This window comes from Ciona intestinalis, chromosome 4, assembly GCF_000224145.3.
Source record: "Ciona intestinalis chromosome 4, KH, whole genome shotgun sequence".
Classification (NCBI taxonomy): Eukaryota; Metazoa; Chordata; class Ascidiacea; order Phlebobranchia; family Cionidae; genus Ciona; species Ciona intestinalis.
The window spans coordinates 2,600,997-2,614,870 of NC_020169.2; the positions used below are offsets into that span (position 1 = coordinate 2,600,997).

General features: G+C 34.2%; 3 protein-coding genes across 4 annotated transcripts in view; all 3 read right to left on the minus strand.

Annotated features, from left to right (window-relative positions):
- Positions 1-218: 218 nt before the first annotated feature.
- Positions 219-5,099, minus strand: LOC100181779. The gene is made up of 16 exons (XM_026834081.1): positions 4,975-5,099; positions 4,835-4,909; positions 4,610-4,783; positions 4,372-4,443; positions 3,954-4,139; positions 3,807-3,893; positions 3,563-3,754; positions 3,461-3,505; positions 3,329-3,397; positions 3,082-3,270; positions 2,797-2,868; positions 2,556-2,735; positions 1,987-2,152; positions 1,508-1,747; positions 737-907; positions 219-376 (listed from the first exon to the last, which is right to left on the minus strand). The coding sequence occupies exons 1-16, from the start codon at positions 4,981-4,983 to the stop codon at positions 219-221; spliced, it is 2,085 nt and encodes a 694-aa protein (XP_026689882.1). The 5' UTR covers positions 4,984-5,099.
- On the minus strand, positions 5,099-10,321 carry LOC100180256 (tRNA (guanine(37)-N1)-methyltransferase-like). Of its 2 annotated transcripts, none has more exons than XM_018811678.2 (9): positions 10,049-10,321; positions 9,685-9,966; positions 8,942-9,086; positions 8,483-8,644; positions 7,609-7,732; positions 7,258-7,405; positions 6,282-6,374; positions 6,127-6,227; positions 5,099-5,369 (listed from the first exon to the last, which is right to left on the minus strand). In XM_018811678.2, the coding sequence occupies exons 1-9, from the start codon at positions 10,162-10,164 to the stop codon at positions 5,173-5,175; spliced, it is 1,368 nt and encodes a 455-aa protein (XP_018667223.1). In that variant the 5' UTR covers positions 10,165-10,321; the 3' UTR covers positions 5,099-5,172. The 2 variants fall into 2 exon arrangements, with proteins under 2 accessions (XP_018667223.1, XP_002124503.1); XM_002124467.4 differs by having other exon boundaries at positions 6,282-6,377.
- A 1,055-nt stretch (positions 10,322-11,376) lies between these two features.
- The window catches only part of LOC113474194, a 2,800-nt gene continuing 302 nt past the window's right edge, over positions 11,377-13,874 (minus strand). The window contains exons 2-3 of the mRNA XM_026834298.1: positions 13,310-13,540; positions 11,377-12,075 (exon numbers count right to left, since the gene is read on the minus strand). Coding sequence (XP_026690099.1) covers positions 11,756-12,075; positions 13,310-13,540 — 551 coding nt within the window. The 3' untranslated portion in view covers positions 11,377-11,755. The remainder of the gene's footprint in view (positions 12,076-13,309; positions 13,541-13,874) is intronic.

Below are 13,874 nucleotides of genomic sequence, written 5' to 3' on the forward strand. Positions count from 1 at the left end.
TAAAAGGTTCTTGTTATAACCAATTCTATTTTAATAAAAAAAGAATTATATTTTTAACAAATTATATTTTATTAAAAAAACAATTTTACGATTTCTTAAATTAACATTGGCATATTGTGAAGTTTACGATTATCATCATCACTGCAACCGCAAAGACGAATAAAGTTATTATTATTAATATAGGTGTAGCGGACTGTTATAAAACTGGAAAACAGGTTTTAAATACAATGTTTCCACATTACCTGAAGGATTTCATTGACAGGTGGGTTGCTCTTTTTGAATGCGGCAACAACATCATTAAATTCACTGCTGTCTGGTGTCAACTGCTTCACTTCTGTTGTTCCCCTACTCACATTTCCCCAGTGTGATGGGAATCCTAATAATTGGTTCCATTTTTAATTTTTTAGAAATACTTTTTGTCTCATGTTAAAATATCACATTACATGGCACTGTACAAGAGAATTAATACAGCTAAATTTTACACAATACAAAACTTGGGTTATAACTCTTTTAACTCTAGTATTTTACACATTAAAATACAATATGTAACATTATAACTAATGATTGCATTTTAAGTAAGAATCATTTATATAGTCTACAGTCACAACACACCAATTTGGCAGCCATGTAATGTTAGTGACACCTATTAAATATTATTGTTACTGCTTAAATTAAGTCTTTATAAGTAACTGGAAAAGGCCTATTATAATTGTAAAACTGCAGTTCTGGTTAATACCTAAAAACCTGGGAGGTTTATCAAAAAACTTCACAAGGCCGTTGAACACTTTGACATCATATGCAGGTATTTTAATGCAGTTCAAATAAGTGGGCTTCCTGTAACTATTCAGTAAACATATAGCTGCCCACAGAAATCGAGCACATTTGTCAACAGGAACTCCTCTGTTACCTAAATGTATTGTTTAAATTTAAGGTAGTAGCAATTCAAGGGTTGTGACGTAGTTTTGTAACCAGATAGTGGTTTCAAATGTCAAAATTTGTCTCAGTATCTATTACACCAAATCACTGCGTGTTTGTTGACACAATTGAAGGTCATTTTCCCATGCCTCACACATCCAGGTAAACAAATAGGAACGGTAATTATTTCCATTCCAATCTGCTCTTGTCAAAAGGTTGACAATTGTAGGTAACTAGTATTTAAATTTTTCAGCACATATAATTTTTAAAAAACGTCGAACTGCTAACACCAGCTCTACAATCTCCTTTTTTAATCTGACAAAAGCTGAAAACTTATATGGACTGAGTCATTCACGTTAATTGTAAATTTCTATATTGTTTTGGTCATGCCTCCGAACACATGCACGACAGAAAGTCGCACTTGCATGCCTTAGTCATGTGATTTGTGAAATGTGCCGCAATCAGCGTTGTTTAATATTAATTGTGTCTTTATGTTGTAATTAAGTGGCCTATATATGTGTGCTCGCCTTAGTTTTCATTCTATTATTTTGTGTTTTAATACAAACCCAAGAACACAACAGTTATTTTTTACCTGAACCGAGAACAGGCATGACAACTGTTATCGCTTCCATGTTGTCACACTTTTCCAGAAGTTCCATGATCGACTCTTCAATCCGATATTCCTCGTTTGGTAGAACATAATGCACAATATGATCACATAAGTTACCACCGGTTGTTATGCGGTAACTTTCCGTAGAGAACTTTGGATTATTGGTGCACTCTGTTTGCAGTTGAGGCCCAACTCGGCGAAGCAAGATCGCACTAACTTGACCTGTTACATTGTTTCAAATTAAATTTCATTCAATCTATTCTCCATGGGTAAGGTCCCCTTGTAAGGCATGTCATGGGTTGGAATTTGGCCAGAACTGATCCATTACCCCCAATACCTTTTAGAATTGACCCATTACCTCATTAAACTTTTTTATACACTGAAAATATATATAATTTACTAGAACAGAAAAAGATTTGATAACAAATAAACAAACAAGTAATTATACAATAGTTTAATACCTTTAGAAAGTTCAAAATCAGGTCCCACACTGTTAACAATAATGTTTGATTTTGTCAGATCAGTGATACCGCAGTTTGCAACTTGAACAGTAATCTCGCCAATTTTATAATCGTGGATTGACTTCACAGCTTGCTGCATAGCAGCGGTGTTTGGTGTTGTTGGTCGCTGCGTGGACAATGACAAATCTTAATCTTTGGCCAAGAAACTTAAAAGCAATTGCTTTAACCCAGTGGTCACTAATGGGTTGGGCAAATTATCAGGAACAGATAAAAAATGAAAAAACCCCCCCAAAATAATCACCCACAAAGTAACATACTTGGTAACTCGTAAGCTAGCGTGAGATGTAAGAAACAGAACACCTGTTTTATAACGACTGTCGTTTTTCGGCTTTGCGAGGATAAAGTAAGTCACATTCATTCATTTATTCAATCAATAGGTAATGCATCAAACTAACTGCCATGTCATGTGCCAAAACAATTGTATTTTTTTAATTATTCTCATCTTCGTTTCTCGAAGTGACAAATAAATTTTATTTTATATTACGAAAGAAATTGCAGAATACACATACCCTCCTTTTGAGTACTTCAAGAGCTTTAGCTTGTTCCTGCTTAATTGCTCCATTTAGTCTGTGGGAGAATTTCTCTTTATCTATAATGCTGCTTTTCTCCAGACGTTCAAAAGCCGCTGCTTTACTGTGTTGATGAATGTGTTCAAAATCCTTTTCATTCATTAATGGGTTGTCTATGGCCTATGTAACGAATGGGTTATTTTAATTTCATGTAAAACTGTGGAAGTTAAATTGTGCATACCCGTCTGATCATGCTCTTATACACACTGACACATTCTACAATCTTTCCCATCGCATCTTCACGGAGTTTTTCCTAATTTGTCAAAAACAAAAGGTATTATTAGCTGGAAAAAAAGAAACTTTTAGACTTATTTAGGTAACACAAAATTAAACAACTATTGCTTGCTCTTAAAGAGGATTTTGGAAAGAAATGATTTATGTTATAAAACTTGTACTGAAATAGGTTCAAAAACATCATAAAAAAATTGGCAACTCACACACAGCAATCGGCGCACACTATTTTTACCTCATATATCGAATTGCGCTTTCGAAATTCATTGAATTTTTCTTCTAACACAACATCAATTTTGTCACTAAACTCCTTGAGTTGTTGCCTGCCAAGTTTGTTGGAAACATCTGTTATGCATTCCTGCACCACACTCTCATGCTTTCTACGCATTGTCAACCAGGATATGAACTTCCCATCTTTCATGAACTGGTTATTTAGAAACAGATTATTCAAAAAATAGTAGGAAAAATAGTTTTAACCAAACCTGATTCATAATTTCGTCATATTTTTGCTTTGACCTTTCAATAAGTGGCTGAAAGTCTTTCATAAAATCCTAAAAAGCCAGTAGTTGATAAAACTAAATTTTTTTAAATTTTCAGAAATAAGTTTATTTTACCTGACCAAGTAGACCAGCTAGCATAAGAAAGAACGCGAGTTGGTCCTAGCATAAAAACTGTTTGTTACCAAAACAGAACCTTTAAAGAAAAGTATAATCTACCTCTGGTTTTTGTTGTGCTGCACGGTATTCCTCATAACTTTGTTGTATTAGTTCATTAAGTTTTTCTTTAGTTGTGTTCACTAGCCCAACAGGTGATTGTGGCAAATTTTCGACCAGAGTATTTTTAGCAAGTTGTTTTGCTTGCTTGTGCATCTCCTCAAATGGCAGTTTAGGGGAACCCATTGTTGCATGCTGAAGTCAAATGTGTTAATATAGAACCATGAACTATATTACAGCCAATTACCTCTTTCATAACAGTGCGATACAGAACTATAGCTTTCTCAAGGGGTTTGGTAAAAGATTCTACAGAAACCGAAGAACTTGTTTGCTTCTGAAATAAAAAAACAAAACTAAAGTGATTACATATATAAAATTTTAAAGCATTTATTACCTCAAAATCTTGCCTAAAAGTATTACAAGCATCTCTAATCATACTGGATAATTTTTTTTCAGTTTGTTCCACCATATGAGGTGGAGAAACTGGCATGTTTTCACGAAGATCATTGAACGCTGCTTGTTTTGCTTTGCTGTGTGTAGAATCAAAACCTTCACGGGACAAAGTTCCATCTTCTGCAGACTAAAAAGAAATAAATCACATTAAATTTTAAACAAATTTCGAAGAGCCGTAATATAAAGCTTAATTTATTCATGATTTGTCGGGTGGTAATAAGAAACCTTAACTAGTTCAAAAAATAGAATTTTATGTAATCAATGTCAGTAACACGAAATACCTAAAAAAGAAAATAGAAACACAAATACCATATTTTAAAGAATTTTATTTAAGGAAAAAACAACTAAAATCAAATTACATTTTGAAAATAATCGCAGTACTTTTTCATAGATTCGTTTAAAGGCCCCAAGAACTGTTTTGCTTGATCTTCCTGTAACATTAGCAACATGTAACTACTTCTACAACTAAAATTAGTGTAACTACTTCTACAAACACATTAAAGCTTAAAAACAAAAACTAAAACTAGAATTTAATAAACAATGATGCATATGACTGTACTACAAACTTTTGTAGAAATAAGATTGGTTCTTACACACCTCCAACTCTTGATTGCGTTGTTCAATAGTTTTATATTCAAGATTCAAAGCTTGTAGCATTTGATCCTTCAATGCAGCATCACCCTGGCAGTGTTCATTCACAATTGATTCCTTAATATTGGTATGGCGGCTCTTTAAAGTTGACCATGCTATAAATTTGCCTCCTCTGATAACCTGAAAGTCAATCTTTAAACAGAATACCAAAAAAAAGTAACCTAATTTTACCTGTTGCATTGCCATGTTATATTGCGCTTTGCAAACTGTCATTTTCATGTTTGCAAATGAGCCGGACTCTTTTAACTGGAACAAAGTGTTCTTGGTTGTTCTGATACGTAAACAAAGTTAATTAATAAATATTTACTTACCTGAGCCATTGCAGTTGTGTATTACTCCAATCATTAACCAATGGTATGATTTCTTTCAGATATACTTTACTGAATATTTAAAACACTCTCAAATCTCACAAATCTGGCAAAATCACACACTAGATGATTGTAAAATATTTATTGCAAAGAAACTAAACAATTCTGCAATAGACCAATTGCAAAGCACAAGTTTTAACATCAGCTAATGCATTCTTTTATTTTTTTTGGTGCAGGTTCATATACATCTTGCTCTTTCTGGTCCATCCAATGCTGACTTAATACAAAACTGACACAGTACATTTGTTTCTTTGGGGCAACATTTCGAACATTATATATAACAGCGTCCTCTGGCAGTGCACAGCCAAGACTTTGCTTAATTCTTGATTTTAAGTCAGCTGTATAAAAAAATGAAACAATTGAATTAATTAATTAAGAGATTGGCAAATAAATCAATTTTATACGGAAAAGAATCTGTTCCTAACACACTGTCACTGATATGCCACGCAGTATTCAACCCTAGTTCCTTATTCTGTGGTTCCGCATTGGCTTCTGTAAAGGTGAAACTCTAGTTTCACAATATTGTTTTGAAGCACAGGGTACGAAAATAGCAAAAATTACAATTCGGGTTTTACAGTTTTTTCTTATTAAACATACCAAATATACTACATTACTTTCAACCAATTATCAAAATTTTGACTTTAAAACCCTAACAGACATTAACATAGTACAGACATGACGTCATTTGATGCAGTATTTTTAACACAATACCCTGCTGTGTCTGGTGCAGTCAAATACACAGCGGGGGTCTAGAGGTAGGTAAATGTTTTAACAAATATTTACGCATCAGCAATGATCAAACAGCATTATTTCACACTGAACATACTGATTAATAACTCATATGTGTTAATATTTAAGTATGCTTGGAAATGGCACCTAATAGACTTGAAAAGATTAATAAACAAATCTATACAACTTCATAATACACTAAAACTAAAATAATAAATGCATATTTTAAAAACAATTGAATATTCATAAAAAGAAACTAAACATATATATATATATATATATCTGGAACATATATATATATATATATGTGTGTGTGTAATATTGTGTAGATATATTTTCAATTTTTTTTTAATATTCGAAAGTTACCTATTCCATCTTTTTCTGGCGCGAATATGTACAAATGAACACATACTTCTGGAATAGAAAGCAGTTTCTTGTGTGAAGCATTGGACAGATCATTAGCAGCACTAAACAACAAAGTTATTAGACCATTATCAGGTAGTATGTACATATGGACTTACAGGCAATCACCATTGCAAAGCAAGCCACGAAAAACATCAAGAAATTCTACAGCAATGGCAGGCAGGTTCATTAAAACATGAACTTTGTGTGGACTTCTGAAAAAAATTGTACGTTAGATTATTGGTTAGTCAAGTTTAACTAAAAAATCTTAATAAACAAAACGAAGGTCTCACAGGTGGTATGCGAACAACTTATTAGGTTTACACCAAACAATCGCGAGGCGTTGCTTTATGTGCGTACTACGTATTCTTTGCAAAAATATCTATACTTTAATTCTGAGCATACGTGAAGATGTATTTTAAGCAACTGCAGGGTAAATATTGTAAATAATCAAGGGGACAATCGATATTATGACACAAACAATCGCCATGTGAATTGCTATTATGTCGTAATAAATTTCCAGGTCAAACAATCGCTAATATGATGCAATGAATCCAGGTGTGACTATTACATAACTACTATTACGTAACAAACATGCTGCTTGGCTGAGGAAAACATTGTAAATATACAACAGTGCTATTTCTGGAACATATTTAGGTTGTTTATTACCACATGTTGCCCTGTTTAATAGGCAAATAACATTTATTTCACACGTAACTATAAGGAAGGCAGTGCCAAGTTTGTGTTGCGTAAATTATCAGGTGATTCAACTTTTTGGCCTGGAGCCTTTAGTAATATAGGTGGTACGAGAACGCTACACGAACCAAAAAATGGTACGCGAGTTAATAAAGTTTGGGAACCATTGATGTAAAGAAAGCTTAGTTTGTAAGTATGAGGACCCAGTTATATATTCTGCTATGTGTAGCGACCACGGTTATTTTTTTACAACTAAATGTAAATATGTTTTTAACTGTAACTTGTTTTAACAACTGTTGTTTACTCGCTCTATCCTGTTTCTTCATTTAAAATATTTTAGATATTCATTACCGTAATCGAAGAGACAAATAACTTTATTATTATTATTTGTTATCTCACCTAGTAAGAAGATAATTTCGCAATTCAGTTTGTATAAATTCCCTTCCGTCAGAGTTAAAACATTTGGCTTTGGTTTTGTTCAATGCAACATTGTGGAGCAACCATCTATATGACTCAGGATTCAAATCATTTGCGTAAACTACACAACCTATATGGTATGGCTTGTTAAATATATATATATATTAATATAGATAATATAATGCAACAGTAAAGCAAAATTATTTAAATCTACTTAGATATTTACATATTTCAAAGTGTTCTGTTATACAGCATTAAAGCAAACATTTAGAACTTTTTTTTTAAATGACAGCAAGTAATATTTAATTTCAATAGATTTTTGTGTTTAGTTACCCTTCTTAGCGATTGGAATGGCAAAAGGTCCAACTCCAGCAAAAACGTCAAATACAACATCACTTTCAGACACAAAATTGGTTATACGCTGGTGTTCTGTAGATAAACGTGAATTCCAAAACACCTAAGAAATAAGTTAACTACATCAATACTCAATTTTTTATAAATATAAATTTCCAAACTTTTCCAAAAATTAATAATAAATTATGCAAAATTTAATGTCTGCTGAAATATAAATATAATCACTGAATTTTAAACTAAATTACTAAAATATATATTGAAACACTAGTTAATACTCCTTAAAATAAGAGACGAGGTTGCGAGAGTTTTTTGCACAATGTGCGAAAAAATGTGCTCGATGAAAATGTGCACATTTAAATGTGCACCTGCACATTGTGCTCGCATCGCTGAAAAATGTGCACATTTAAATGTGCGACCTGCACATTGTGCTCGCATCGTTCGAAAATGTGCACATTTAAATGTGCACACTTTTAACAAGCACATTTTTTCGCACATTGTGCGAAAAATGTTGACAACTCCTGTTGCAAAATAAGCTCCAGCTCACAAAAATAACCTGCATTCTATGACTCTTGGCATAAAAAACCCATAGGACCACTTCAAACCCTATAAGCTGTTTTGGTAATTTATTTACCAATGTCATATTCTTATCAAGGTAAAAAGCTCTTAAAGAGCTCACTATAACTTGCCATAAGGATTTAATAATTTATTTATAGGCTCTTATTTCTAGCAGTAACCCTATATATATATATATAGGACAAGTAAATTAGTAAACCACTACTTTTAACTTAAAAGAGAAGTTTTAAGTTAGTTAAGATCTTAAAACAATTTAAGGAAAAATTTGTATGTTGTTTACCTTAGAAAAATCAAATTCGAATTTCCTTCCATGTTCTATAATCCTTGTAACAAAATTGTTTTCCCCAGCTATCACCTCCATTTCAAAATTTCGAAACTTGTTATCAATATTTTGGTGCTTGTTTACCACAGTGCGCGCTGTCTGTATCTTGTCCAGAAGAACCTGCGATTGCAACAAAAACATCATGTTGGACCATGAATAGTAGTCGTTTAAAAATAAATTTTTAAGTCGTTATTAATGCAAATACAATATTACAGGCTTACAGCTAATTATTTTGATAAAAAGGCATCTTTAATCTTATTTATTGCTAATTTGTTTGGTTTCCCTAAATGTAAATAAGCACCACTTGGTAGAAATTCATGTAGTGCATAATATAGGTTGAGAACAACTAATCTATGTACCTTATCAACTGTGTTTTAAGTTAACCATGTAGGTGGTATATGACTGGATCTTGCTTACCTGGCCAATTATGTGTTTGTAAGGTAACTGATGATCCCTTAGATTTACATGCAGAATGTGACCAACTTGAGAAAATCCTCTTGCTGCCATTTCACTGTCAGGTAGAATGGCTCGCAGTACGTCCCAGTGCTTATAGTTTTCATAACTGGAAAAAATTTGAAGCAACTGTTTTAAATTTGCATATAATTTTTGGGTATATATACATTACATGCGTGAGCACCAGGTTGGATTAAATGCCCTGTATAATACAGTATTGCAGATTTATATTCAAATAGAAATTTTAGTTTTACCCAAAATGTCACCCAATTTTGGCGATTTGGAAGAAAATTCAGTCATAGGCTGTTGATATTCAGCATTTTACTATCATACCTTAATAGTAATAAATAATATAAAAACCGAACGAAAAACGTTGCAAAATTTTCCTCAGCGGGAAATTAAAATTTCCAATCTCGTTAAAGAACATAAAAAAAATTCCAAAACAACACCCACAAAGTAACTTAAATAGTGACTTGTAAGCTGACAGGAGGTGTATGAACACCGGTATTATAAGGACTGCCGTTTTCTGGCCGCGCAAGGATAAAGTAAGTTACATACGTTTATTCAAAAAACACAATTTATTTGTATTATTTGTATAGGCCCATATATAGGAATGTACAGGCGTATATTTATATATCATTATACCAACAAAACAAATTGGGTAGCCACATTACTCATTCTGAAAAAATAATCTTTACATGTCTCACCCCAATGTTATCCTGTAGTCATATATTTTATCTTTTACTCCAAGTTTGCCTAACATTTGTTTTTCGTCCGATGAATAAGTCTCCATTGTGGTGCCTGGTTTCAACAGAAATAGTTTGTGGCCAGCAGTTAGTTCTTCACCCACCAGGTGTGCAGGGGGGTCAACCACTTTTTTGTTGATACTTAAATTAACAAGTTTGCTTTTCATCATTTTACGGCAGTTCCTTAGAGATTGTACAGGCACAAGTAATGCTGGAAGGGTGACTTCTTGTTCAAATGCGCTCCTAAATAGTTTAGATGAATGTATAATAACGTGTTTATTACTAAGTCTTATTATAATTTGCAAAACATACATTCTTTTCATACCTATCCAACACTTTCATGCCACGCACTGCAGCAGGCGGGTACAGAGCGCTATGTTCGTGATCCATTCCTCTTTGTATGACTTTACGTATTAAATTTCTAATGTAGGCAATGACCATCACAACACGTTTACATTGAGACTATCAGTTGGGGTGTGAATACATTTTAGCCACATGTGATACAGCGTTCATTCTTCAGCAGTCTTTTGTAGAAAATATAGCACAACAATTAACAAAAACTAGCCTGTAAGTAAAATTTGGAATCACAAAACTGTTTGCACACTGACACCATTGCTAACACACACTACGAGCCGAACAGCAGACATGCTGTTGTCACGTGACCAATAAAAACAACAACTTGCTGAGAGCAGATATACGGAATACGGATTCGGGCTAAAAGCATTCACAGAATGGTCAAAATATAAACTATTTCAGGTTCAACTACAAGAAACATTAAAATACTGCACTACGTATGTGTGTATGTGTTAAATTGTACCACCGTACATTTGCGACTTGTCTGCACTGTAGAAACTTGTCGTAATGGTACGACGTGCCAGTATAGTAACACGTGCTTAGTTTTTGCTGAGCCTTGCATGGCTTGATGCCGTGATATAAATAACGACTGTAGGTAAGCCTTTTCATGCATTGGTGTTTTTGGGAAATATTAGCCAATCTACGAAGTAAACAGCGGAGGCTTCTGCATATTATTTTAATATGTAAAACTAGCTCGTATCATAGTACCACAGATAGATTTACCACAAAATATTCTGACCTTGTTTTAAAAACTTAACAGCGGTATAAGGCAGTCGTGATGGTACGGGTTTATATTTCTTTGAATTTTATTTTTTTACTACCAAATGGGTTTAGAAAATAGAAAGAAAATTTGTCTCATCTTCCCCAACCCTACTATGTGGTACTGTGGGGGAGATGGGACACCTTATACACATAATATCCAAATATACTGATTGTGTTCTAAACAATTAACAACGGTCTATGGAAGTCGTAAGGATACGTTTCCATAACTCTTTGAATGTTCTTCGTTTACTACTAAATAAGACGAGAAAATATAACAAAAAGGAGTCCCATCTTACCCCATCCTACTATACGTCAGCAACACCCACGCTTTCGTAGAAACAATTATAAATATAGAAAACAAATACACGGTCTTTGACGTTTTTGTAGGATTAAAGTTAAACTGTAACGCTTTTATGATAATATATTATATTTGGCTTTTCGATTACGATAGCGAAGATTAAAATATAATTAAAACCATATGACAGAGTATTGCTAAATCAGCAGCAAAACGACAGTCGTTAAATCACGCTTATTCGATTGTTTATATTTACATTTATTTGGAGGAAAGAAGCGTAGTCGCTATACACCTATAGCAGACAAACAACGAGCCAGTTATGTTTAAATTTTCAAGTTAAAAAGTGTACCGAAAGGCAAACTCTCTATGCTTAAAAATATAACATTTTTAGCTTTTATATGCGCTAATTTAAAATACAGGAAATTTGAACAGTCATACTTGCAGTCTTGCTGTTTAAACTATCAATGTGGATGTGTAGCTGATAAACTGGAATATTTATTGTTTATCAACTGCCGGTACACTTCTTTCCAATCGAAGTTGTTTGTTTGTCATAGACAGTGATGCATTATTTTTGTACCATCGTTGGACAGCATTGTTTTGCTTGTAGACATCATCCGGAATTTAATTTTGGCTACTATGTATAGTAGTAGATCGATTACAAACTTCAGCATGGTCTTGTGGCGCATTATGAATTTGGATTTCTTGATTTTGATGGTTGAAGCTAATTGGGTTGTTAATATTTTGAGCGCCTGGGTTGTTAATATTTTGACCGTCTGTGTTGTCAACTATCAGACCCTCTAAGCGCCCGGTAAGCAGTTTGACTATGGCAGCAAGTCCAATAGAGCTGGCGAGGAGATAAAAGCTGTGTCCATACTGTGACCCTTTATCACTATCACCAGCTGAAAATCCGAACACAGCAAGTGCCGTTCCCGCACTGCAGCCTAAGGACAAGTAATGTATGTAAAACATGAACGGCTGATATATTTATTAAATAGTAGGATGGGGGAGATGGGACACCATTTTATTCCATTTTTCCGTACCATTTGGTAGTAAACAAATAACTTTCAAATAAGTATAAAACCGTATCCTCGCAACTTCCATAGACCGTTGGTAATTGTTTAAAACTCGTAAGCTGGCGCGAGGTAACTCGTAAGCTGGCGCGAGGTGTACACCCGTGTTATAACGACTGTCGTTTTCCGGCCACGCGAGGATAAAGTAAGTTACATTCATTCATTCATTTCAATCTATCGCTGATATTGTGTAAAACATTTTGAATGTAACTTGCTTTTTCCTAACGTGCCGGGGAAAGGACATTCGTTTTAACAGTTTCTGTTTCACACACTTCGTGCCCGCTTAAGTGTTTATCACGTATAACTTTGAGTGAATGTTTTTGTGTCTTGGCCAAGGACACATACGCAATCAAATCGGCGACAAGCGTTAAAGGGCCTAAACACACCCCACGTCACTTTTATGTTTTATGGTAAATTCATAAAGCGACCGTTTTATTGATTCCAAAAATACTTTGCTTGTTAAAATTGGTTCAGTATAGGCGGAGATATTCGTCCTCAAACAGTGATCTCTAGCGCTATCTTTTTTTTACTACGAGCTCCGTGATTGTGACGTAGGAATGTACTAGTCACGTGACTGATTCATTCGTAAAAGCGAAACCTGCGTTTTTTTGTGCTTTTTTTGCGTTTTTTTTTGTTCTCTCGTTTTTCGCTGAAAACACTGCCTCTCGCCTTTCTGAATGAGAGCGGCCACGCTTCAACAATTTTGTGACGTGATTGTCACGCGGGTAGTACACTTCTCAATTTTTTTCGCCACGCAACTTTCAAATCAGTTTTTTGAATTTCACGGTGTTTGAGCTGGAATATCTTTGGTTATACAAAACCGATTAAAACAAGTAAGGTGTCGTTGGAATTAGAAAAACACACTCTATCGATTAAAGCGAAGTACATTTGGAGTGTGTTTAGGCCCTTTAAATTCATAACCTATAGTTTAGCATTAGAGGCTCGCTGAGCACTGTGTCACGGCGCCGGGTCAACTGGCATGAAAACAATTCAAAGCATTAAATGAGTAAAAGCCAACGAAAACTATATAGAAGGTTAGGGGTGCTAATAACAAATTCTTGAAATGTTTAATTTTGTATAATTTACGAAGAACCAAAATGCTCACCAGAAGAATAATTGCTGAAAGCGAGTTCTCTAAGCTTGTTTTTAGTGCATTCCGTCTTTTCGAAGCACAATTTACAACCTTTTTTGATGCAGTTGCTTTCTTGGTCGTTGGGGTTTGTACTACACGGGCCGGTCGTTGACAACAGTTTATGAAAAAGCACCGCAGACTGTATCAGCCCAAACCCAGTTGCAAGAAGAGATAACATTGAGAATCCGACCACAGATTTTAAACCTATATGAGACATAACAGTATAATGTATAGGCTAAGGGGAGATCGGACACCCCTTTATTCTATTTTTTCGCTCCATTTGGTAGTAAACAGAGAGCATTCGAAGAATTATAAAACCATACTCTCACGACTCATCCCACAGACCGTTGTTAATTGTTTAAAACACAATCAGGATATTTCAACACTATGTGCTATAAAGGCGTCTCGCTCTCCCACCCAACTATATAATGATTAAACATATATATAGTTGGGTGGGAGAGCGAGACGCCTTTATAGCACATAGTGTTGAAATATCCTGATTGTGTTTTAAACAATTAACAACGGTCTGTGGGATGAG